The sequence below is a fragment of the Pseudorasbora parva genome, chromosome 12 (genome assembly GCF_024679245.1).
Source record: "Pseudorasbora parva isolate DD20220531a chromosome 12, ASM2467924v1, whole genome shotgun sequence".
Lineage (NCBI taxonomy): Eukaryota > Metazoa > Chordata > Actinopteri > Cypriniformes > Gobionidae > Pseudorasbora > Pseudorasbora parva.
The window spans coordinates 37222795-37249258 of record NC_090183.1 but is presented as its reverse complement, the minus strand read 5'-3'; the positions used below and the strand labels follow the sequence as shown (position 1 = coordinate 37249258).

Here is a 26464-nt window from a genome sequence, read left to right as displayed (position 1 = left end):
TATATATATATATATATATATATATATATATATATATATATATATATATATATATATATATATATATATATAAAATAAAAATGCATTTTCATATAATGCTGTTTATTACAACTAATTCTATTTAATTTTTAGTGTTAAAAAATGGTTATAGAATTAAAGGGATAGTTCACCTAAAAGGGAAAATTCAGCAATAATTTACCTGCCCTCAAGTTGTTCCAAACCTGTACGAGTTTCTTTCTTATGTTGAACTAAAAAAAAGAAGATTTTTTCGAATGTTGGTAACCATACAGTTGGTAGCCACTGACTTCCATAGTATTTTCTTAATATGGAAGTCAATGGGTGCTGTCAACCAATGTTGGGTTTAACTAGTTAGTAAATAATTAGCAATTGTAATTTAATTGCAGGTACTTTGGATATAATGAACTAAATGCTGTGTAGACCGTAGAATAATTATATAACACAATAGTGGAATTAACATAACAATTTATGGTCTAACTTTAATATGCATGTTTTTATATATCCTCATATGTTTTTTAAAACTTTGAATAATTTATGCAAGCTTTTATATATTTAAATTCATTAAAATAGCTGTTTCATATTAATCCTCGCTTGACTAGTCGAGGTTGATAGGCCTATAGTATTTAGAAAGTAATAAGTAATGAAATACTTTTTGGAGAGAGTAATTTGTACAGTAATCTAATTTCACCATTGAAGATGAATTCAGTAACTTAGAGTAACAACACTCCCGTCAACTGTATTTTTTCTGCGAATCTTCCGGAAAAAAGGTATTTGTGACCTTTTATCTCACAATTATGCCTATTGCCACCCCGTAAGTATGTGTACTTATCGCAGTTCTGTTTGTACATTTTTAACTGTTTTTTTTTATTCAGTGGTGGAAACTTCCATACGAATCAGACAGATGCCTTTCTCGTTTTAAAGACTTAAAGGGTTAGTTTACCCAAAAATGAAAATTCTGTCATTATTTACTCTCCCTCAAGTTGTTCCAAACCTGCATGAATTTATTTTTTCTGCTGAACACAAAGGAAGATATTTGGAAGAATGTTTATGAGCAGATTTTGAGCCCCGTTGACTACTATAGTACAATGGGGCCCAAGATCTGCTTATATACAAATATTATTCCAAATATCTTCCTTTGTGTTCAGCAGAAAAAAGAAATTCATGCAGGTTTGGAACAAATTGAGGGAGAGTAAATGAGGACAGATTTTCATTTTTGGGTGAACTAACCCTTTAAGACAGGTTTGTGAACTGGTTCAACTGATTCATCGGAAGGATTCGACTCCGTATTATGGTTCGTTCATAAATTGCCATAACTTGACTTTAAGTTAACCATTCAATTTAAAGCTCAATATACTAGAAAAAATGTTATATTGTATGTCTGGGTGTCTTTATTACAGTATAATTACATTTATGTAGGCCTACTGAGTAATATTAATTAACTAGGCTACTTCTAGCCTACTTAAGGGTATAAGATTTAGGGATTGATTTGGTTGCATGCAATTATGCATAATTTATAGTTATTATTATAGGAACTACATGTAAAATGTAACAAGGACATTTCAAAATAAAGGTTTACCAAGAATTATTTTAGAACATTAAGATCACAAAATGATCCTTCTCAGTCAAAACTTGTTTTTGCGGCTGACAGGAATAAACAAGATATTGACACCGATGTGGACATCGATCTTCTTATTTTTCCAAAGCCCTAAATTTTTCAAGAAGCACAATAAAATGTGTTATAATTATCCGCCGCACGTCCTTCGTGTTGCCTAGAATGCAAATAACTACTATTCGAGTACGCGCACTCCCTCTAGCGTTGCGCGGACCTGTATACTTCAGCGCGCTCGCGATTACTGCGGGTTCACTCGCTGCACGATGGCGGAGGGAGGCGGACCCGAATCGGGTACCGCTTCGGACCCTGACGAGAAGCCGGTGATCACACAGACACCAGTACCGTCCACCGAGAGTCAAAAGCAGAGCATCGGGACACTGCTGAAAACGCCACTTCGAAAGGGAGACGAGTGGTAAGAGGGTTTTAAATGAAGTCGATTTCGAGGCACGCTTGTCGGTATCAGCTCAGGCCTACTGACGGAGATACCGGCTGCCGGAAATCCCTTCACTAGCTTGGGCTGTGGACAACCACCTGCTTCGCTAAAAATCATAAACTACCAGGCCCACGTTATTATCAAGGCGGTGTACACGGCAAGCGTGCGTTTTAATATAATGAAGATTGAACACTATTTATGTCGGTTAGAAAAAAAGGCAGCTGTCTTGTAGCAAGTTAGCACAGAATAACCAGCCGTAGCTTGTTATTTCTTCTCAATTGTCCAAGTTCTTCTGCTTAAATGTCACCTTTGTGTAATAATAAGACGTTTTCAGACACATTAGTAACTAAAGTGTAAGTAAATAACCGCAACCACCCCGTTGTCTGTTATCAGTTCTCTGATAAGCTAACGTTACACGGCACAGTAGCGGCAGGCATGTAAGGCACTTCATTAGCCGAAGCTAGTTAGCCGGGCTAGTTTGTGTTTCATTGACGAGTTAAGAGTTAATTTCTGTCTGACGTCAAATTTATTTCAGAGGAACTGTCAAACTAGATTAAAATGACTGTCAGACCTCTCCCTGTGAAGTTATGGGGAAGACTAAGCTACCTAAACGAGTATTACAGCAAGGCTGTGCTTTGTCATGGCCTCTGGATAACACCCAGTCACTCACAATGTTGTTTGCCAATAGAAGAGTGTATGGCACCGATATTAAATGCGCAGAAAAATGAATCTGGACTTAATGGCGCTTTAATGGCAAATACAATACAATTTTTAGGATGTAAACCCGGTAGTATATGAAAGTATTTGGATAACCTGTCCACTTTTATTTTGAAAACTCTGTAAGAAGAGACTAGTGATTCACTCGAAAGGGCATTTAAGTTTCAGTAGGATTAAAAGTACTTTCAGTATATAGACACTTACTAAAACGAAATAATTTATTCAAGCAGGTAACTTGTGTTGTTACTGTAACTTTACTCTATTTTTACATAGAGCTTCATAGTTCAGTTAATGAACATTTGGAAATAAACAATTTTTTTTATTAGTATTTTTTTCTTCTAATGCTCAGCCTTTTCACTTAATTTAAAAGGAGATGCTAGACAGAATGTTAAGAGAACATGAAATAAATGACAACGAAATTAAACATCACAGTAAAAAGAGTCAAATGTAAGTAAGCAACAACAATTTTGATGTGTGTGACATCCCTTTAAATTTGGACTTTTGACGTTTCTTATCAAACTATAACGTCTGTCCCTTGGCAGAGTGGAATCAAGTGCTAACAAGCTTATGTAGTGGAACAAGTTCCTACTTTGGATGAGATTAAGAAAGACATCCTTATTGACTGTTCTATATTGGTTGATGTGTAACAACACAATCGATGTTTGCTTTGCAATCAGTTTAGGCCTCATATTTTAGGAGAGAAACACATTTGTTGTCATTCCCCCCTGACTTTCCTCTGATGTCCTCCTATTGTTCTACTTGTTTAGGTATTTGATTGACAGCCGGTGGTTCAAACAGTGGAAGAAATATGTGGGCTTTGACAGCTGGGATTTGTACAATGTTGGAGAACACAATCTGTACCCGGGACCCATTGACAACTCTGGACTCTTTTCAGGTAATGAATTTAAGGGGTTGTGCCTATCTTTGTTTTGCCATGTTCTCATAAATGGGTTTATTTTGCTAGAAGTAAAATTAATTTTGTTAATACTGGACATTTTTATCAGTACTTTAAAAAATATGAACGCATACTCCATTATTTCTGATTCAAAGCTGTATGGGAAACTTAAATGTAAGGGGCTTACTGAGTACTTGTGTTTTGATCTTTTAGTCTTAAAAAGGATAGTTCGCCCAAAAAATGAATTATTTATTATTTTTACCCTCATGTCATCTCAAACTCAACTTTATTTCTTCATTAGAACACCAAATGAGATGTATAAATCAAATCTTTTCATTGAATTGTTTTTCTGAATTATTCGTTCATGAATCAGATTGATCTGATTCTTGAGTTTAGTTCACTGACTCGATCCAGACACAGCATTTTTTGAGTTGACAGCACGCTGAAGGATAAGTTTCTCACCCAAAACTATCATGATACTTTAGACAACTTGGAGTGTAGTCATATGACCATTTTTATTTTACTCACTAGTGCTGGATATTGACATACATTTCACAATTCAATTAGATTTTGATTCAATGTCCTTCAATTCCAAAGCTTTTGATTCATTGGGGTATATATGAGGTACAGTACATGGCCGATTTTCCTGGCTTATTATCGAATGTAACATTACTTGACATGTTGTTTACAAGCTTTTTTACTGATGTCTTTTCTTGGTTGAAACGCTGATTGAGCGATTACATGAGACATGATACAGATTTTAAGTTGTACTGTATCTTTCAACACACCCTCTGGTTTATATAACTAGTAGTGCAATCTGTCACACAAAACAAAAGATTGATTCTTGGGATTTAACAATCAATGTTGGTTCATCAAAATGAGAATCGATTAAAATCAAGAAATAGATATTTTTAACCCAACCCTACTTTTCACTCTTTTTGAAGCTTGAAAGCTCCTTACCCATTTATTGCAATTGCATGGGGAAAAAAAACAACAAATACAAAATTTATCCTTTTTTTTAAAATAGAAGTAAGTTCACATTTTCACCATGATTTTCTTAGCATGGCTAATTCTGTTTTTAAATAATACAGTGTCATTTTAAAGGGCGTTAATATGTTTTCTAATGATGTCCCCCTTTCTCTCTGTATCTTAGATCACGAGTCCCAGACGCTGAAAGAGCATCTCATAGATGAGTTAGACTATGTTTTAGTGCCTACAGAGGCCTGGAATAAGCTGGTCAGCTGGTACGGCTGTCTGGAGGGTCAGAAACCCATCATCAGAAAGGTTCCCCCCATTTCTTTTATTTGCTCTTAGTTGCTTTGTCTCTTTCTTTATTTGTGATGCTCATAATCTAGCATTGCTTTTTTTTAAATGTTATGTTTTTCAGATTGTGGTAGTCTCTTTGATTTCCATTTTCCTCCTTTATTTACCCATGTCTGATTTACATGTGGGATTACGGGCATTGTTATATTATTTTCATGTTATTACATTGAAACACTTACAATGTAATGATTTAATTAAGGTGTGTAAAGTACTTTTCTTTTGTATGTCTTTGTGGGTGTTAATTAGTCTTTTTTTTTTTTTACGCGTTTCCCAGGTTGTTGAACATGGAATGTTTGTGAAGCACTGTAAAGTGGAAGTGTATTTGCTTGAGCTGAACCTATGCGAAAATGACAACATGGAAAAAGTTGTCACCCGCCATTTCAGCAAAGCAGATACTATAGGTATGAGAATCATAAGCCTTCCCTAAAATATCAGTTTTGCTCTACTAAATATATTCATTATCACCAATAAAAGGCTCTGATACTAGTTAATGAAAGCTGTTCATTCATTTGAATTGTTTACAGCTATTATCAGCAGCTCTGCATGTGTTTTTCCTTTCAAATAAAACTTAAAATAAAAATGACATAAATTGTGCAGCTCTCTGTACAGTAAATGTATCTATTTTCCCCCCCTCTAGATACTATTGAGAAGGAGATGAGGACTTTATTTGACATCCCATCTGAAAAGGAAACTCGTCTTTGGAATAAATATATGAGTAACACTTATGAACAACTTAACAAGCTTGACAGCACTGTACAGGACGCAGGGCTTTTTCAAGGGCAGGTAAGCCATTGCGCTTCATTCCATTCCAGTCGGGGTTGGTTTGAGTCTGATTGACATTTTTTTCTAGAGGATTTATGAATTCACATTTTCAATCTCATTTCACTCTTCAGGTGCTTGTTATAGAGAAGAAGAATGAGGATGGCTCATGGCCCAGACAGACCTGCCATTCAAAGTATGTACATACAGTCTAGTTGGTTCTCACACCTAAGTAGCTTTATGTTAAAAATAACTCCCTTCTAGTTTCAGTTAATTATTGGGAGTTTTGTTTTAAAAACAGGTACTCTGTCTTGCCGGTAACTCATTATAAAATTGCTTTGAATAACCCTAACAGAATTCTTTGATTTATTTCTAGGTCCAGTACTTCCACCTCTCGGAATTATACAACCTCCCCAAAACTCTCTTCAAACTCATCTGCTACCATATCCTCCACAATAACGAATGGGGATAGCAATAGTAACTCTGGCTACATGCTGAACAACAGTACTTCTGGTAACAGGTCAGCGTGAACATTAATTGACATAAAGCTATCTCAAATGACTTCAAAGTTAGTTTAGTTCCTTACTGGGAGAATTTAAACGGGGAACCGAAACAAGGTTTCAGTTCAAGGTCAGGTTTCCTGTAGTCAGCAGTTTGTTGACCAATTGTGGTGGTTCAAATTGTGAAATTAACTCATAATAAATGTCTTTGCTAACCCACCATACCTTTTGCAGATTGGGAAGCTATAACTCCTACAGCTCCTCCTACAATTACAGAGAATCTGCTGCTCAACCGGGCCTCTGCGGTCTGAGCAACCTGGGCAACACCTGCTTCATGAACTCTGCCCTCCAGGTACTCAAGTGTATATTTATTGCATATTTTGAAATCTGTAATTTGCTGCCATTGTTTAATAGACACTTTGTTCCGCCGATGGCTGTCAATGGAAAAAGATGTTTTTTTGGGCCCAGATGGTGTAGTTATGACATCTAGCAGTAAGCTAACTAGGTCATGCAAACCTTGATTAAGACTATTTTCCTTCTAATTTCAGTGCCTGAGCAACACTCCCCCTCTAACAGAATATTTCCTTGAGGACCGGTATGAAGCTGAGATCAACCGGGAAAATCCATTAGGGATGAGAGGGGAGATTGCAGAGGCCTACGCAGATCTGGTCAAACAGACGTGGCTTAGTCGGAGCAGTTACGTGGCTCCACGCACTTTTAAAGTGAGCGCATCTTTGCTTGAGAAGTTACTCTGGAAGGCAATTCATTTCCAAAACACCCTTAATCTGAATGTTAAGTTTCTCCTCTCTCTGTTCAGACCCAGGTGGGACGATTTGCCCCGCAGTTCTCAGGGTACCAGCAACAAGACTCTCAGGAGCTGCTGGCCTTTTTGCTGGACGGCTTACATGAGGACCTTAACCGTGTTAAGAAGAAGCCTTACCTGGCCCTGAGAGATGCTGAGGGACGGCCTGATGAGGTAAACCTCACATCATTCTGTGTAAGCCACAACAAGACATTTCAGTTAAAAACAAAAAACAAGTAGTAAAGACGTCCAGGAAAAAGCTATTGTTTCTGTTGTTCGAGTGTGCCGCAGAAGTCCTGAAAAATGAAGCCAAAGCATTTAAATTGCCCCCTGGTGGCTGGCTGCAGTAAAGGTCATGAACCCTGCCCTCTCAATGTAAACAAATGGGATATGAGCCAAACTAAAAAACAAATGTAGTTACACTTCAATTAATATTTTTGGAAAGATCGTTTCTGTCATTTATTCAAAATTGTTTCACTTTGAAATGCATCAGGGCACTGAGGAAAACTCAGTTGCTGAGGTCAATTTGTATCACGGTTTTAGGTTCATGGTTTCAGTATGGTTTGGTATTTGCTATGTTCAGGGAACGTACCCCATAAAGTACCTGCATGTAAGGTGCTTTACATAGAAGGGGGAATCTCCTCAACCACCACCAATGTGCAGAATCCTGCTGGACCAGATACTGATAAAATAAACAATGCTTTTCATGTTTTTCAGGTAGGTCTAACAGTTTTTAGGTAGAAAATTTAATAAATATTCAAATGCAAAATAACTGTATATTTAACTGTTTAAATTAAAGATTAATCCTTATTAAACTTACAAAAGCTATACAATCAAGAGCAGTGAGTGATGTCTTTATCTTTTGTTTGACATTAAACACACAGCAGTAAAAGCTACTGCCCCTTTAAGAACTAATGCAAGGATAGTCGTCGTCTTTCTCGACTGTATACAGTTCACTTAAAGGCATATTCAGACTATGTCTGCTTGGATATTCGTCCTCAAAGATGGACCTGTTGACATACTTTTTGTGAGTTTGTCCGTTCAAGCGCAAGACTTAAAGGTGCACTATGCAGCTTTCCGTCCACTGGAGGGCGCCTATGCAAAACTAATGCGTATTTTGATGACGCAAAGTGTGAGCGCAGCATCTTGGGAGATGTGGTCTTCTCATCACAGCCGGTGGAAAATAGGACTCGGGCAGAAATCACGTTCATGCATGCGGTTATTAACGTTACTGTAGTCTAAAGCAGAGCAGGACCGAGTGTTATGGACCTCAGCACAGCTGCTGGAGCGATTCTTAAACAAATACCCGCCTCGCAAATACTGGGACTTTTATTATGACGGGATGGGACACATTCGCCGGGCGCCTGCACAGATCCGCTCTTCCGGTTATGATTTTGAGGTAATGTAGCTCTGTTTATCATATTAGATACATTTAAGTGTGTTTAAAACGATGTTATGACTTTACTCAGTGCGTTCACTTGTTCACACTGCTAAGAGTAAAGCGCTCCTGCCAAATAAAAGCCGAAACCGAGGGTAACGCAGATATGACGCAATTGACAGGCGACTCCCTCCAATGCAACCCTGAAACATCCCTGTCCTTAGTTAAAATAGCAATTTTCTCACAATTTACAAATAGTTGGAAACTTCTGGGATATTGTAGGTACTCAACTGAACAAAATATATAACACCTGCCTAGTGGTTTTTGGATATTTTACTGCAAAAATACTACATAGTTCACCTTTAAAAGAGAACTCAATATTTGTGCGCTGAGATGAGTGTGCGCTTTTGGATGATGCACAGAAACAGATCTTCTCACGGCGCTAATATACCTGCGTGATGATGACTGGTCATACGACAGCACTGGCATGCATAGAACACAGTTTACAAAGAGAGACCGTTTTGCCCACGCTTTTCTTTTATTATCGCTGTTGTATTGCATCACTGAGGAGCCAGCACATGTATCCATTGACAGAAACATACATAAAGCATTATTTTTTAATGCCGTCGCATCATCCAAGTGGGTGCTGCACATTGGTGGTGGTTGAGGAGATTCCCCCTTCTATGTAAAGTGCTTTGAGTACCCAGAAAAGCGCTATATAAATGTAACAAATTATTATTATTTGTTCTTATTTGCTTTATTTTTATTAGTCCTTTATTCCCTGAACATAGAAAATACCGAACCGTACTGAGACCATGAACCTAAAACCGTGATACAAATCGACCCGTGAAAAATCTGTGCCGTTACACCACTAGTGTAACGTTTGCGAGGGGGTGCCACAAAATTTCGAACGTTTTTAAAGGGTGCCATGACAGAAAAACACTGTATTATAGTATAATAGGCTATATTTTTAAAGAAGTGAAATTTGAGAGGTGAATGGATTATTGAATTTAATAATGAGAATGTGTTGAATTTTTATTTACATCTTAAATATTCAACCATGTTGAATTTCACCCCATAAAAATGCAAGCACTAAATATACAAAGCATTAAAATGCAAGCATGGTTAATGCAATGCTTTTTTTTTTTGGTTTCAAAAATATTTGGCATTATTTTACTTCCATATGGGAGAGGGACCTTTATACCACGGCTCCACTACTGCACAGACTCTGGCTCTGAACGACTTAATCGGCAATGACCGTTACTGGGGTATTTTGGCTTCATTTTTCTACAGTGGATAGAAGCAGAGATGTGCTGTTCCTTTTTTTTCTTGTTCTTTTCACTAGTGTTGCACACTAGTGAAATACATACATTACATTATAGGCATTTGGCCCTTTTTAAACTGAAGCTAAGGTTTAAACTGAAAAATGTTGCTTGACTTTTGGTTATCTCATTTTGCCTGTAGATTGTAGCTAAGGAAGCATGGGCGAATCACCGGTTGCGGAATGATTCTATCATCGTGGACATCTTCCATGGCTTGTTCAAATCTACGCTGGTCTGCCCAGAATGCTCCAAAGTTTCTGTTACCTTTGACCCCTTCTGCTACCTCACCCTACCCCTGCCCATGAAAAAGGATCGCACTATGGAGGTGTTCCTGGTCCGCACTGACCCGCAGTTCAGACCCATGCAAGTAAGACCTGTTTTTCTGAAAACACTTTGGCAATTTAGTTCAAGATGTGGGCTAAAAGATAAATTTGTTATCTTCCAGTACCGTGTAGTGGTTCCAAAAATGGGTGTAGTAGCAGACCTGTGCAGTGCTTTGGCCAAGCTATCTGGACTTTCTTCAGAGAATGTAAGACTTTTTTTGTTCCCTGCATTTCTACCAAACAATTGCCTTTCTATTATTTATGATGCTAAAGAGATGTAATTATCAACAATAATTACATTTGGCTGTTCCCATATAGTTTTCTTGAAATAAATCATGTACATCACGTGGGCTTCTTTTAGGGTTTTATTTCTTTTGGAATTTGACAGGACTCTAGGTCACTGTATTCTTACATTAAAGGATTAGTTCACTTCAAAATGAAATGAACATCTTTGATGAGATGAGAGCGAGTAAAACATCATGTCTTAATTTCTTTTTGACTGACGAAAGAATGTTTTTTGATGAAAGCACTCCAGGATTTTTCGTCCCATCACATACTTCCATTGCAACCAAAAAGTTGAGCAGCGCAAGATGAGCAATTTAGATGAGAGTATAGTCATTCAAATTTTGAAAATGACCGATCGTTTCACGAGATAAGACCCTATTTCTCGTGCAGAGCCTCTGAAGCGTTTCGAAGGACTTTGAAACTGCATTGGCTTGGACCTTCAACGTTTTGGTTGCCATGGAAGTGCCATTATGGGGAGAAATATTCCTCAAAAAACTTAATTTCTGTTCGTAAAGCTTTCTTTTGGCTTAAAGTTAAAGTAGACATTCTGAGACTTAGTGTTCCTTTGTTTGACTCTTTTAGATGGTTGTGGCAGATGTTTACAATCACAGATTCCACAAAATCTACAAACGGGATGATGGTCTCAATCAAATAATGGAGAAGGATGACATTTTTGTGTAAGCCATCTCTGAAATTCTACTTACTCTATCGTTCAAAAGTTTGGGGTTGGTAAGATTTTTTTAAAGCTTTTGAAACAAGTCTCTTATGCTCACCAAGGCTGCATTTATTTGATTAAATGGTTAAAAACAGTAACTTTGTACTTTTCTATTAGTTATAGGGGTGTAACAATATATATCGTTAAATGATATATCGCGATATAAAAAATATGACAATATGTATCGTTAATGGAAACGATATGATTCACGATAGAGTTGTTTTATCCAAGGCTCAAACTGCTGTAGTAGGCCTATTTATAAGACATAATTCACCCAAACAAATTAACAAATGTATGCTACCACAAATGTAAACTCTGAAATCATGTACTCACCATCATGTCGGTTTTTTTATTTATTTAACTTCCAAACACAAATGAAGATATTCTTTATGAAACCTGAGAAATTTATGTCCCTCTATTTTTAAAGTCCATTTTCTCTCAATCTTAAAAGATGCAAAGAACGCCATAAAGGCATGTAAAAATAACTAATCGAGTGTCTAATCCAAATCTTCGTTAGTCTTCAAGTCTTCTGAAGAGACACAATGGCTTTATGATGAATATATTTATCACAACGCACATACTGTAGTAAACATGGAAGTTGAAATGATTGCGTGTCGTGCGAAAGCAGCAAGAGTGAGTAAATGCAGAATTAAAATTCTTGGATGAGCTAAACATTTATAGTTAGAGAGTGGTCATTCTGACGAGCTTCCTTGCGATTACAGCTGTGACAGATTGCATTGATCATCTGAAGTGCACACGCTGCCTGAACGGCGCTCCTCAAAGTGAGAGTGCAAATATTTAAAGCCACACTCCTCAAAGTCAAAGCGCAAACATCGTTTAAAGCGACACTCCTTAGTGAAAGCGCAAACATAATTTAAATCACCAGATCACCTTTAGTTTTAGTATTATTCAAAGCATGTAAGATGGTTCGTTCTTACATACTGCATTAATAGCGGGAGAGACAGGGCATAGCAGTCATGGAGAGAGATGCTGCCTGCATTGAAAGTGTAAGTAATGCATGAGAGAAAAAAAATAAAGTTTAGAGTTTCAGTGACATTTTTACATTAATAATCTTATTACATAGAATCATACAAGAACTATACATAATGTTGAATATAATGTATAATAATGCAATGGGGGAATATTTGTGGGTGTTGATAATAAAACGCAAATAAATAAATATAATAAATAATTTTTGTTTTTTAGTAAAACAAAAAGAACACTTTATTTTGGCTTAAAATATCGAGATACATATCGAATTGTGACACGAGTGTATCGTTACACCCCTAATTAGTTACAAATGACTTTTTAGTGAATATTTTAAAATGTCATTTATTCAAAAGAACAGCATTTATTCGGAATCAATTTTTTTCAGAGCATTATAAATGTCTTTGCTGTCATTTTGAAAATGTAATGTGTCCTTGCTAAATAAGTGTTAATTTTGTTCAAAAAATATTGTTGACCCCAAACTTTTGAACGCTAATGTTTGTTTATTGAGTTGTATTTCGTACTGTAGGCTTTGGCCATTTGGCTGAGTGTGTGGTTTTAGTCAGTCAACTTTTACTGATTTTGTCTTTGTGGTTTAGTTATGAGGTGTTAGAGGAAGATAGCGAGAAGATGAACCTGCCAGTGTACTTCAGAGAGAGGCATGCTAAGCACAGCGGAGGCTCTTCAGGCACGATGCTCTTTGGCCAGCCTCTCCTCATAACCGTCCCACGCCACAACCTCACCGTGGATACCCTCTATGAGCGCGTGCTGGAGAGGATCGGGTTGGTATTGTGCTTTATTGGTCTATTCTAATGTTTCACTGATTGTTATTTCAAACTTGGTTTCCTTTTTTTCTCTTTTGTTTTAGACGTTACGTTAAACGTTCACAGGGTACCATTACAGACAGCAGAGCATCTGCCTCAGCCACATCGTCTAGCAGCAGCCAATCACCAGAATGCCTCGCTTCAGTGTCCACTCACAGCACAGGGCTGAGTGGCTGCAGCAGCCCAGTTTCAGATGGAGCTTCTTGTAGCGCTGGATCCAACGGAAGCAACCACTCCTGCAACGGCCCCAACGGAGTTTGTGATGGTAGGACATTCAAACTTGTTATAAAGCTCCCAAATGCTGTATTCTCGCCGTATTCTCACACACGCATATATCTGACACAGATCTGATTTATTTGTATGCATGTGTTTTAGGTGATGAGGAAGCCATGGACCACCAGGAGAGTCCAGAACCAGAAAACAGCCACTCAGACACTGTGGATGGAGAGGAGGATTCTGAACCAGAGAATGGGCCTAATAGCAGCGGTGGAAAATCTTTTACTTCTCGGCCAAAACTCTTTTCTTTCAGTATGGTCAATTCCTACGGCACAGCCAACATCAGTTCTCTCCCTTTTGATGGCAATCTTCTAAAGCTCACAAGTAACTATCAAGTTTTCACATTTCATACTAAAAATGAATCAGGCAAATTATTCTTATTCATATTCTTATTAATTATTTATTAAATGTGAGACATGTTTTTGTCTAATGTGATGTAAGGAACGCTTGCATATCAAAACTGATAGATATGCCTTTCTACAGCTCATTCGACAGTAGCCATTGATTGGGACTCAGATACGAAGAAACTGTGCTATGATGACCAGGAAGCTGAGGTAATGATCTTCATTCCCTAACTGCAAATCTACACTACTTTTTAAATGTTTGGGGTTAAGATTTTAAAAATATCTTTGAAAGAACTCTCTTATGCTCAAGGCAGCATTCATTTGGTCAAACATATAAATGTGAATATTGTGAATTTTAAAACGGTGGACCTATTTATTTATTTATTTTTTTAAGTCTTGATTTTGTTTTTGAGGTCTAATAGAACAGGATTTCATGCTGAATGTTCAAAAAAAAAAATTTCACATATTTTACATTGTTGCAGCACCTATTTTCCCAGCCGGTCAGTAACGCTCTGTTTAGTTCCTTTCTCTATGAAGCCCCCCTTCTGAAAATCGCAATGTTCTCTGATTGGTCAGCCGCTTTGAATGTCTTTCGGAAATGTTACGCCCCTTACCATAACTGTGAGTTTCAACATACTAATGCAACTCAACAAGGCCTCGCCCTTTTTTTTGTGCATATGCCTTGGGCGGGAATTATTTCCAATCGAGGCATTTCAGGGAGTTCAGAAAAAGTGCTTGCTGATATAGAGAATAACTCTCTTTAGAGTACACATTGTGCTTCAACTTTGCAGACTTTTTTCAAACATAACACACTAAAGAAAATCCCAAAAAAGTGAAAAGCATAATACATATATCAAAATGTACTTGTTTATTGGTTGTTTAAGCAAGCCCTGTGTAATTGGGGTCCAGTAAGATGTGACACAGTGGTCATCTGGTCAAAGGTGTTTGTCATAACCCTCACAAAAATGGACTAGTCATCTATCTCACCTTTTTAGCGACTGGTGCGAAGTCTCCTTGGACATTAATGTGAAGTCTCTCCCCAGGCCTATGACAGACATGAGAGCATGCTACATGCTCAGAAGAAAAAGACTACAGTAGCTTTACGAGAATGCATCGAGCTCTTTACTACAATGGAGACCCTAGGAGAACATGACCCCTGGTGAGGAGCCCCTGCTTCCAAGGTCAAATGTTTTACATTAGTATAAACACATTTAGTGCAGTTTTAATGATGTGCATGTTTGCTGTGCTCCTCTGTAGGTACTGCCCCACATGTAAGAAACACCAGCAGGCCACAAAGAAGTTTGACCTGTGGTCTCTCCCACGCATTTTGGTTGTCCATCTGAAGCGTTTCTCTTACAACCGCTGCTGGAGAGACAAGCTCGACACGGTTGTGGATTTTCCAATTAGGTAAATCTATTGCGAGAGACAACTGCGGCAGATGACAAAATTGAAGGGCAATTATGATAGAGAGCTGGGTGGATGGATGGATGGATGGAGAGATATTTTAATGTAAATGTGTGATATTATCGTTGCTATTTAACTGTTCTTAATAGTTTTCATTTTCAAATATGTAATGGCTTAAACCAGGCTCGACAATGCAAGCGTTTCACTCACATTTAAAATTAAAAATAGATGTGTGTGAACTGTAAAATGTATTTAGGAGCAAGAGTGCAAATATAAAACTTCTTAAATATCTTAAATGGAGTACAGTTCAGTACGTTTCACTACGGTATGAAATTTTTGCCTTTTCCATTGACAGAATTTGTGAATGGTACACTAATTCTGAACCATAACACTTTTTTGGCACCCTTATATTTGCGTATCTAGCACAGTAGTCTGATACTAAATGGTGGAGCTAGACTCACTTCAGAACTTTGATTGGTGGACAGAGAATCGTCACTTGTGTGTGTGCTTTTTCAGGTGTGTTTTTACTTGCTGCCTTGGCTCAACGGAAGCTTTTTTTTTTGACAACAGTCAGATTCTGAGCAAGAACAAGTGCTGCTGTGTGTGTCCGCCATTGTCGTTTACTGTGTCGCTTTCTTTCCGCAAGAATGATGTTGATCGCTATGCCACTCCTATCATAAGGGCATTGTTGGCAGTGGAAACGCAAGCTACGGTCCCGAATCGTACTGAACCGTAGCACGATTCGTCTTGATCTTATTAGGTCTTGAAAATAGGGGGCATGCGAGGGCGGAATCACAGTGAATGACATCAACAGACGAGCCTTCTGAAGTTACTCATTCATGTGAGGTTGCCGTGCTGCGTGGTTCAGGTGTTTTTAAGCATTGCTGTGTAAAAACAAGTAATTTTAAGCCTTTGAATTGCAGTCAGCAGCGAAGGACGAATCCTTTCTCCACTTGTGCGAAAGATTATTTCTCACATATCTGCATCTCACGGAGTTATATTTGCCCCTTTATTGGCCTTGAACGGTTAAATATACATGTTTGTGTGTCAAAATGCCCATCTTTTCAAGTATCCTTGTAGACAGTCGTTTATGTCTTAAAGGGTTAGTTCACCCAAAAATGAAAATTATTTCATTAATTACTCACCCTCATGTCGTTGGACTCGTAAGACCTTCGTTCATCTTCGGAACACAAATGAAGATATTTTGGTTGCAAGCTGTTGGCTGAGAAAGGCTTCAAAAAGGCCTCCATTGGCAGGACATTTCCACTGACCCACTCTCAAGACCCATAAAAGGCACAAAAGATGTCGATACAAAGTCCATCTCACTACAGTGGCGGTACAATAATTTTACGAAGCGACGATAATAGTTTTTGTGGGCAAAAAAATCAAAATAATGACTATATCCGCCAAGTTATTGTCTTCCATGTAGGTGACGTGAACTCGCAATAGCTGTGCTCCTCCTCTTCCGGGTCATGTATTGAACGGTGGAGCTGCGTCATATTCTCGTGCATGCGTCGAGTTCCTGTCAATAACTTAATGGATAAAGACGTTATTTTGATTTTTGTACGCACAATAACTATTTTCGTCACATTGTAAAATTATTGTACAGCCACTGTAGTGAGATGGACTTTGTATCGATGTTTTTAGTGCCTTTTATGGGTCTTGTGAGTGGGAATGTACTGAATGCCAATGGAGGCCTTTCTGAAGCCTTTCTCAGCCATCAGCTTTCAACAAAAATATCTTCATTTGTGTTCTGAAGATGAACGAAGGTGTTACGAGTCCAACGACATGAGGGTGAGTAATTAATGAAATCATTTTCATTTTTGGGTGAACTAACCCTTTAAATGAAAGTAAAGAACTGAGAAAGCAAATGTTACAGTATAATGGACCCATAGCTATAGAGAAACCCGGGCCGTGTCTAATGTCTATTTGGTCAAACACAAAATATACGAGTTCAAAATACTTAGAAGTCAAATAGTTGCCTCACTTTTTTTTTTTTTTTTTTTTTTTTAGTAAAACCAAGGAGATTATGTACATTTTATTTTTTATATTTATTAAAATCAAAAGTTATATCTGATAATATTAATGGCTTGAGCTAACATGAACCAAAAATGAAGTTGCTTTTTTATTAATAAACATTAATAAAGAATATTAACTACTCTGTGTGTATATATGTATATATATATATGTATGTATATATATATATATATGTGTGTATGTATATATATATATATATATATATATATATATATATATATATATATATATATATATATATATATATATATATATATATATATATGTATATATTGCTCATTGTTAGTTAATGTTAGGCTACTTTTGTGTTTGTTTTATTGTATATTTAAATGTTCTTTTTTTTTTTTAAGAGTTCTTTTTATTGTAAGAAAAAAGTTTGTAGATGACAAACTGGTTATAGAACAACACTGTGCAATACAGGCTACCACAGTAAAAGCTTAAATTATTATTAAATTAAAATTGAATGCGTCACTATAAATGATTACATAATTATTAAAAACAGTTTGACCAAATTTTTGTATAAATATTTACAAATCCCTTTATATCCCCTTATTCGTTTAATTCTAAAGCTAGTAAGCATCAAGCCCTGTAAAAGCAAGTAGACACCAGTGTGAGCTGCTTTCATTTAAAGTGCGTCTGTTAATTTCCCACCAGATGGCACCAAATGTTTTTTTCTCCTCGCCCATACAGAAGTAGTTTGTCATCATCTTAGGCCAGTTTCGGAGTTGATATCTGACTTTAGGTATAAATGTGTATTAGTACATCACATGTAATATTTTTTATTATAAGTTACTATGATTAGTTATAATGTGGCATTCCTTTGTAGCCTATAGAATATTGATACTTCAGATTACGAACAATGCCACCACACTTTTAGTCAACTTGTTTTTCTCGCTATAATATTTGCCTTGAGCATTTGGCCTTCCCATTTGGGGTGCTCTAGGTCAGGGGTTTTCAAACTGGAGTCCGGGGAACCCCAGGGGTCATCTGGAAGGTTCTAAGGGGTCCCCAGAAGATTTCAGAGAATAAAAAGACAAAACAAAAATGTTTAAAGTTAAACAAACATCCTAAAAGTTCCTCTCATTTCTTGCTGTATACATACTTTCAAGAATTGTTTGTTTGCTTTGTACCTTTCTAGTGAGTTTTTCTCACTATAGTCCCCTTGATCTTGCTCACTGGGGTTGTAAGGCAGTATTCTTAACATGGTACGTAAGCTGCTTACATACATTTATTGTGAAAAGTGCTTATACAAATAATTATTCAGGTTTATACATCCAACATTAAGTATAGACAATTTATGTTTGGAAACAATGCGTTTAGGATGAGGGTCCCAAAAGTTCAACAAATTAGGGAGTCCTTGTCATCCTAAAGTTTGAAAACCCTTGGTCATCTTGCTGATCAGGAAGTAGGAACAAGTGCAAAGAATTCAGGTGCATTGCATCAGGTATCAGTTTCTGGGAAGCTGAGTCATGCTTGTCTGGACGGACAAACCAATCCATTGTTCATTGTGGTAAAATGAGTAGATTAACACAGAACTGGAGTCACTTGGATGTATTGTTGTAGGGTGTTTGGAGTTGTTTTTAATTTATTGCTATCTGTGTTAATGTTCAATATGGCTCTCTTTAGTGTAAAACTTTATTCATTCATTCACTCAGATTTAGAAAATGTGAAGTGGTTGAAATGTAAAAATAAATTTTCATCAGACACTCTTTCTGATGGCGCTTTCATATTTGGTAGTTTGCATTGAGTAGGTTTTTTTCAAACTTCTAGAATTGTGATAATTTCATGCATTTAATTGAATATAATCATTCTCACACAGGGACTTGAATATGTCAGAGTTTGTTTGCGACCCCAAAGCTGACCCATATGTCTATGACCTCATTGCTGTTTCCAACCATTATGGAGGAATGGGTGGAGGCCACTGTAAGTCACTCTTACTGCTTGTCTCTCATTAATTAATCCTTCCTATTGTGCTTTTTTTAATCTTTCTGTTTTTCCTTTTGGAATCATATCGGTACGTAACTGATTGTGCCAGCAGCGTTTTATTTGCCTGTTATCACTTATCCTTCCTTGCAACCTGGATATCTCATGTTTGATAGATTTCTACAGAAACTTTTACACAAAGTTGATCATTTACATCTTTGTCATTGTATTGCTGCCTGGAAACGATAATCTAGTTTGTTTTTGATTACGCAAGTTCGGAAATTGAGCAATACATTTCATTCATCTTGCAGACACGGCATACGGCAAGAACAAGATGGATGGAAAATGGTATTACTTTGACGACAGCAGTGTGTCTGCTGCTACTGAGGATCAGATCGTGGTGAGACTCTTCAAACTTCTCTTTCCTTTTTTTTTAATTAAAATATATACTGTGCCCCACTCCTGTGGTTAATGAATCTTAGAGCCATTGTCGTCTCATAAAGGAACTGGGAATGGGAGGTTTGTACACTGACTCAAAATGGTTTCTTTTTATCTCCCACAGACTAAAGCAGCCTACGTGCTTTTTTACCAACGTAGAGACGCAGACACACCGTCTAAATCCACCCCGTCCGCATCACTAGGCGGAGCTTCAGAGACCCCGGACGACCACATGGACACCAACTGAATTTCTTTTAGTCTTTCAAGGACTGGCACTGAAACAAAAACTACATAAAGATGAAATCATCAATGCATCGACGCACATCCCTGGCTACTTCAGTGACTATTAAAGGCTCACAAACAGGCCCTCTGTTTTTAGCTTTATTTTATTTTATTTTCTTTCACACATGCGTCTTTATCAAGAGCCAAAAAAGAATATTAATAATAAATAAAGAGAATTTTAGTTTGAAGCGTGACATGAAAGACTTTATTCTTGGACCTTGATGCCTGCTGATTATAGAAGCTGATTTCTTTTAGTCTGAAATGAGAACGAGGGTGAAATGGCAATATAACCTCTCTTTGGACGACATGAATGTTAGATGAACTAGATCAGGAGAGGGGAAATGCCTAAAAATAGACTATGTATGCAACATTACGCTCCTCTGAAATGTTTAAATTATGCCTCTACACATTTGCGTTGGACTCTAGCTATCAGCATCTTGTAACATGTGCCTCGTGTGAAAAATAGACTCTGTGTTTAATAACTTAAGCGTGTGGTGATAAGCACAGCGATTCTCTCGGAGAAGCTTGCGCTCTTATTAAATATTGTCTCCATGTTTCCTTTATCCTATCACAAGCAACGCTTTTTGTTAAATATACTATGCCGGAGGGTGTTGTCGTGAAATATTTCACTTTCAGAGCTGCTTAACTATAAGGATATCACAATGTCAGGTTTATCATGTTTTGTTTGGGCAAGGCTGATCTCTAATATATTCACACAAAAGGCCTTCACTCCCCAAAAACTGTGCAAAGGGAAGCTTAAGAATCAGTGGAACAAGTGAACGTAAGTCACGGTTGTGTCCCAAACCCGTTCCAAAGCATCCTATTTCTGATCGAATGGTTTGTGCTTTGTAATAATACTCCTTTTTCTCTTTATGGTGGATGTTTCTCTAAATGGCTTCAGTCCAGAGGAATATGGAGTGCTTGAACGTGGTGCTATAGTATGACACTTGAACAGGTATATGTACACAACAAAGAGGAACACAAAGAATGGCCATTGTTTTAATTAAGAACAACCTTCAAGATGCATTCTAATAGCTGATATTATTACCATGTATATGTACGTTGGCACATCTGCCCTGTGTTTAGATGTGGCACTGTCGGATGGCTTTAGCTACAACTGAACTTGAAAGACAAGTGCTTCATATTGCTAAGAACATAATACACGAAGCATATTCTTTTTGTGTGTGGCAAAACAGCATGCAAATTTTGAAATCTGCAAAATGGAGACTAGATGGTTGTGACCTTTATATGGTATTAGCAGTCACCTACTGGTAAATCCACGATTGTTGTGTTAAAACTCACGATCCAGCTATACAATTTAAGACAAACTGACTATTGACTCAAGCTATCCTCCTGCATCAGTAAAACATACATTTAAACTTTTTTTTTTTTTTTTTTTTGTAATTTCATAGACCTTGCGTAGATGTACATGATCATAATCTGGGGCACAGTACATAGCTGCTTTGTGTTCTTCTATTTATCATGCCAAGATGTGCAACACCAGATTTTGAATAAGCCTATTTGAATTGAAAATAAAATAAAATGTGGAAGCCTGATTCTAGATAATGGCTTTGTTTTTCTTTTTCTTTTATGAGATTTTGTTTAAGATTAATTATGAATCATAATCTATAGCATGAGTCAAGTTTCCACCTACCTATTTATTACTATTATTTTACATTATCTTTAATAACACTGGCATCACTCTGGCTCAAATTGTACTGTATAATGTTTCACTAGCAATGCCAAGGTTTGATGCCCATGGAATGCAAAAACTTTATCTAGAAATGTATAAACCTTCAATGCAGTGCAAGTTGCTTTGGATAATAGTATCTACCAAATGCATGAATGTAAGTGCAATGACAGGAAAGCCTTGCAAATATAGAGCCAACTGAAAAACTTACACGGGTACGTGGTATTCGCAAAATGGTATTGGTTTTGGCTGATGTAAGTAGAAATGGGTTTATAAGAATGTTTGCAATGGTTTTAAATATATGCATTTTTTAGTGTTTTTGAAAGAAGTCTCTTTGCCATTGCGGCATTTATTTGATCAAAAATACAGTAAAACAGTTAAATCGTGAAATATTACTACTATATAAAAACTGATTTTCTATTGTAATGTATTTTAAACTGTTATTTATGATCCTTCATAAATCATTCTAATATGCTGATTTGGTATTCAAATCTTATATTTCAGTTTAGTGTATTTATGGGAATTTTTGATCATTCTTCTAGAAGTGCAGTTGTTGGCACTGATGTTGGACAAGAAGGCCTGGCTCTCAGTCTGCCCTCTAATTTATCCCAATGGTGTTCTATCGGGTTGAGGTCAGGACTCTGTGCAGGCCAGTCAAGTTCCTCCACACATAACTCACTCATCCATTTCTTTATGGACATTGCTTTGTGCACTGGTTCCCACTCATGTTGGAACAAGAAGAGGCTATCCCTAAACTGTTCCCACGGATTTTGGGAGATGAAATTGTCCAATATGTCTTGGTATGCTGAAGCATTAAGAGTTCCTTTCACTGGAACTATGGAGCCAAGCCCTACCCCTGAAAAACAACCCTGAACCCTAAACCTCCCTCCACCAAACTTTACACGTAGCACAATGCTGTCAGACAAGTACAGTTCTCCTGGCAACCGCCAAACCCAGACTCGTCCATCGGATTGCAAGAGAGAGAAGTGTGATTCGTCACTCCAGAGAACAAGTCTTCACTGCTCTAGAGTCCAGCTGTGGCATGCTTTGCAACACTGTATCCGACACTTTGCATTGCACTTGGTTTGGATGCAGCTGCTCTGCCATGGAAACCCATTCCATGAAGCTCTCTACACACTGTTCTTGAGCTAATCTGAAGGCCACACAAAGTTTGGATGTCTGTATTGACTCTGTAGAAAGTTGGTGACTTCTGCGCACTGTGAACCTCTGCATGCGCTGACGCTGCTCTGTGATTTTGCGTGGGTGAGCTGCTGTTGTTCCCAATTGCTTCCACTTTGTTATAATACCACTAACAGTTGATCATGGAATATTTAGTAGCAGAGGTGAACAGTAACTTTAATTGACTATTATTTTATCTGGAAACTAATTACTTTAACTTCACTACATTTTAAAGACAAATATTGTACTTTTTACTCAACTCCACTACATTTCTATCAAGGTCCTCAAAGCCAAAAGTCGTTTCTGTAGCAGCTTTGAAAGTCAGTGGATGATTTTTCTTCTTCTTTAAAAGGTGTTTGGGTATTTGCAGAAAGCCTTTCAGGAATCACTCTTGTAGGGTCAAGTGAAGTTCAATGTTTTCACAGCATTTTTGAACACTGATTCATAGTTTATAGCAAAATGGAAGAAGACGGATGTTAAAATGCTAATTTTGTTGAGTGTTCGCATAAAAAAGTTGATTATGTCTTAAATGAAAGTAAACAGTTGGGAGAATATCAGATGTGTATCAGTGTATATAGGGTCCGTGCATACTTAAAGTGAGCAGCTTTGTAACTTATATAAAAGTTATAATTTAAAAATCCCCTTTAAATTAGTTTGTTAGTCATGTGCTAGTATGTCAGGTGGAGCATCACTGACTGGCATCACTGACTTAAACCATGATGGCATAGTGTGCATTCATACAACAATAAAATAATGTGATGATGTAAAAACCGAAATGTACTTTTGATACTTAAGTACTTTTAAAAAAAAAAATACTTCTGTATTTTTACTTAGGTAAAAATATGCTTTTACAACTTTCACATGTAACAGAGTAATATTTGACTAGTAGTACTTTTACTAAAGTAATAAAGTTGTGTACTTTGACCACCTCTGTTTAGTAGTGAGGACATTTCATGAATGGATTTATCACAGTACCACGCTTGAATTCACAGAGCTCCCGAGAGTGACCCATTCTTTCTAGATTATGTCTATTTGTACATGCTTCTGCATTCCTAGGTGCTTGATTTTATACACCTGTGGCCATTAAGTGATTGGACCACAATAATTAAATTATTTGGAGGGGTGTCCCAATACTTTTGGCAATGTAGTGTATGTATATAGCCTGACAAGCCTAGGCTACTCGGAGAAACTCACCATTGACAGGGCTCAGTCCCAGGGGCGGGATAAACGTTTGTCTTTCAAACTCCCTCTGCACACAATTGGATAGCACTACAACCAACCAGAACAACAAAGGCGGAGCTCGTTGATAGATTAAACATTCGCTGTATCCGGTCGGCAAAACTCCGAACACATCTTCCCTTTTTAAGAATGACTTCAGTGCCGTTCTTTTCTCAAAGAAAAGCTTAACACCAAGTCTTCCAGAGTCACGGCCAAAGTTGATTCGAAAGACCGCTGTTCGCCATCTTCTGTGTTTACTAGTAACACGCAAGCGCAACTCGGCTGTCATTATGTTAAGCCCCGCCCACCGACCTTATACACGACGTGATTGGCCTGACCAGTTAGATTTTTACACCTAAAGGTGCAGATCCATTTGTCCGTGCAACACTTCTGTTGCACCGTGTTCTACTTTATTCCTATGGGTGACGTCAAGCGACTTTAACGCACCCGCATAGCATTCCGGGATGGCAGTGCTGCATTTAAAACGATTTAAACGCACAAATGACGGGAAGCGTCACATCACGCTTCAGTCGTGTCGCATAAGTGGATCTCCACAGTCAGACGTGTATTGAGAGTTGCTAGAAGATACTCGCGGCAGATTAGATTTGCTGCCGCCAGGGTGCGTCTGGATTTCTAGGCTAGTATGTATAGATAATGGGGGAACAAAATGAGACCACTTAACATTGAGAAATCAATACTAAATTGGTCTCTTAATTTTTTCAATTTCTCTATATATAATTTTTAATTTTAAGTTATGTGCAACTGCATGTAAACATGTTTGGCCTAGTAACTGCAATTGGAAACTCTACTCCCAGCTCACACACCCACCCTAGAGATAAGTTTCCACTGGAACTCATTAATACAGAATGAACCTCCTCAATGCACCTGATGATCAGTACCGTATTACACAACAGACAAAACCCTAAAAGCCTTTATTCCAGTCCTCCCACACTAACTGAAGCCGAATTGAAAAAGGACTTCTTGAGACTTGAGTAGAAAACACACGTTTATTGGTCCAAAATGCATGTTGTGCCATACAAGAGCTAGATGAAACTGTTCAGTTCAGACTTTTACAGGGCATCAGCTGCTCCCCACAGACTAGCATGTTTACAGGAGCATCTTCATGAAGTAAAAGTCCAAACTCAGCAACATCATGCACATGAGAGCACAACCTGCCTTGAAAACCTATTGGAGACCCATATAGGTTCAGGTATGCAAGTAGGATTATTAGTGATTTATTTTGACACCCGTTTGACCCTTAAGACAAAATATACTTTAATTGGCTATGCTGAGAAGTTTCTTGATGTCTCCCTCGATGTTGCTCGTCAGGTATCTCCTGCTGTAGCGTTTGAATGGCACTCCATCAGATCCGATAAGAAACTTCTCGAAATTCCAAGCGATGTCATTTCGGCATACGGGACTCCACACAATAAATTTGGGGTCGCTCATGAAGGGCATTGGCTCATCGCTCGGAGACGGTAGTTTCTCCTTGAGGAAGACGAAGAGAGGGTGAGCGCTTTTCCCGTTCACGTCGACCTTCTCCAAGAGCTGAAATTTAGGTTCATAGCCATTTCCTGGACGGACATACTTCAAGGACAAAAGGATCTCTTCATTTGTACAGTTTTCCTGAAGAAAAAAAAAATATATATTGGAAACTTTTATATATCTAATATAAAATATATAGAGTCACAAGCTCAGTAATACTTTTCCAGTAACAGTGAGAATATAGTCAAGGGTAAAGGGTTACTCATGGTTCATTATTGCATTCATATATTAGAAGTAAAAATTATATTCAGTCAAAAATTATATTAATTCAAGACCAAGACTATAGTTTTATAATAGGCTATTTAATAGATCAGAGGCTTAGTTAACATTATAAAAAAAAAAAAACTAAAAAAAAACAACAACAGGAAAATAATGTCAATTCAAATGTATTATTTCAAACTATTTTAATGAAAAATAATTAATAATGATATTAAGCATTATAATTTACAAATGAATGACAAAAAGACAAAAATAAGTGTTACCATCATTGATGTTCTATTTTTATTTATGTATATGTGCCCTTAGTTTATACAGATAAATTAAAAGAGGTGTAAGGGAGCATGACAGATAGAGTGCGTCACAGGCACCTGTTCAGCAGTGATGGGCTGTTGAATGAACCAGACATATGGTGGTCATCTTACCTGATACCCGAACTGATTGCAGGGGACTCCCAGAATCACAAGCCCTTTGTCGGAGAAGCGCTCGTGGAGCTCGTTCATCTGGGTGTAATCCCTGGAGGTCGTTCCTCAAAGAGATGCGACATTCTCGATCAGGACGACCTTACCCTGTAAAGAAGAAAACTTGAACTCTTCTCCTGTTAGAGTTTTTGCTGTGATGTCGTAAAACGATTTTATTCCAGCCATGATTATCCCTACTTGGAGCTAACTGATCCACACACACACATGTAACGTTACAAGCCTAGGAGGAAAATGACAGAATATAAGACTGTAAACTGAGGGCGGTATGATATGCAGTGACCAATCATTGCAAGACTACGCCCACGTTTAAATCACGCCCATACTATATTAGGGAGCGTCACTAAAGTGTTCACTTTACTAAGGTTGAAAATGTTTATCCTATTGTTTGTGGGTCTACTGGTGTGTTATTGGACGTATTTTGTATATTTTCAGACCTATAAAGATATATATTTATATATAGTTAACACACAAAACATACATCAACGCCCAAAACAATTATCAACACAGAATTGAAAAGTTTACCACGACCCCTAGATT

At 37.4% G+C, this 26464-nt stretch overlaps 2 protein-coding genes across 2 annotated transcripts; one reads left to right on the top strand and one right to left on the bottom strand.

The window, feature by feature from the left end:
* The first annotated feature begins 1853 nt into the window (after nt 1–1853).
* Nucleotides 1854–19791, top strand: usp4 (ubiquitin specific peptidase 4 (proto-oncogene)). Its single transcript, XM_067460161.1, has 22 exons — nt 1854–2042; nt 3548–3675; nt 4829–4959; nt 5273–5399; nt 5636–5781; nt 5892–5953; nt 6134–6277; nt 6492–6609; nt 6806–6979; nt 7075–7233; nt 9902–10126; nt 10205–10288; nt 10950–11044; nt 12669–12851; nt 12938–13158; nt 13269–13493; nt 13653–13723; nt 14557–14672; nt 14771–14920; nt 18774–18877; nt 19189–19277; nt 19440–19791. Exons 1-22 carry the CDS (start codon nt 1894–1896, stop codon nt 19560–19562), a joined length of 3024 nt encoding a protein of 1007 aa, XP_067316262.1. The 5' UTR covers nt 1854–1893; the 3' UTR covers nt 19563–19791.
* A 4886-nt stretch (nt 19792–24677) lies between these two features.
* On the bottom strand, nt 24678–26185 carry gpx1b (glutathione peroxidase 1b). Its single transcript, XM_067458503.1, has 2 exons — nt 25871–26185; nt 24678–25310 (listed from the first exon to the last, which is right to left on the bottom strand). Exons 1-2 carry the CDS (start codon nt 26090–26092, stop codon nt 24960–24962), a joined length of 573 nt encoding a protein of 190 aa, XP_067314604.1. The 5' UTR covers nt 26093–26185; the 3' UTR covers nt 24678–24959.
* Nucleotides 26186–26464: the final 279 nt, after the last annotated feature.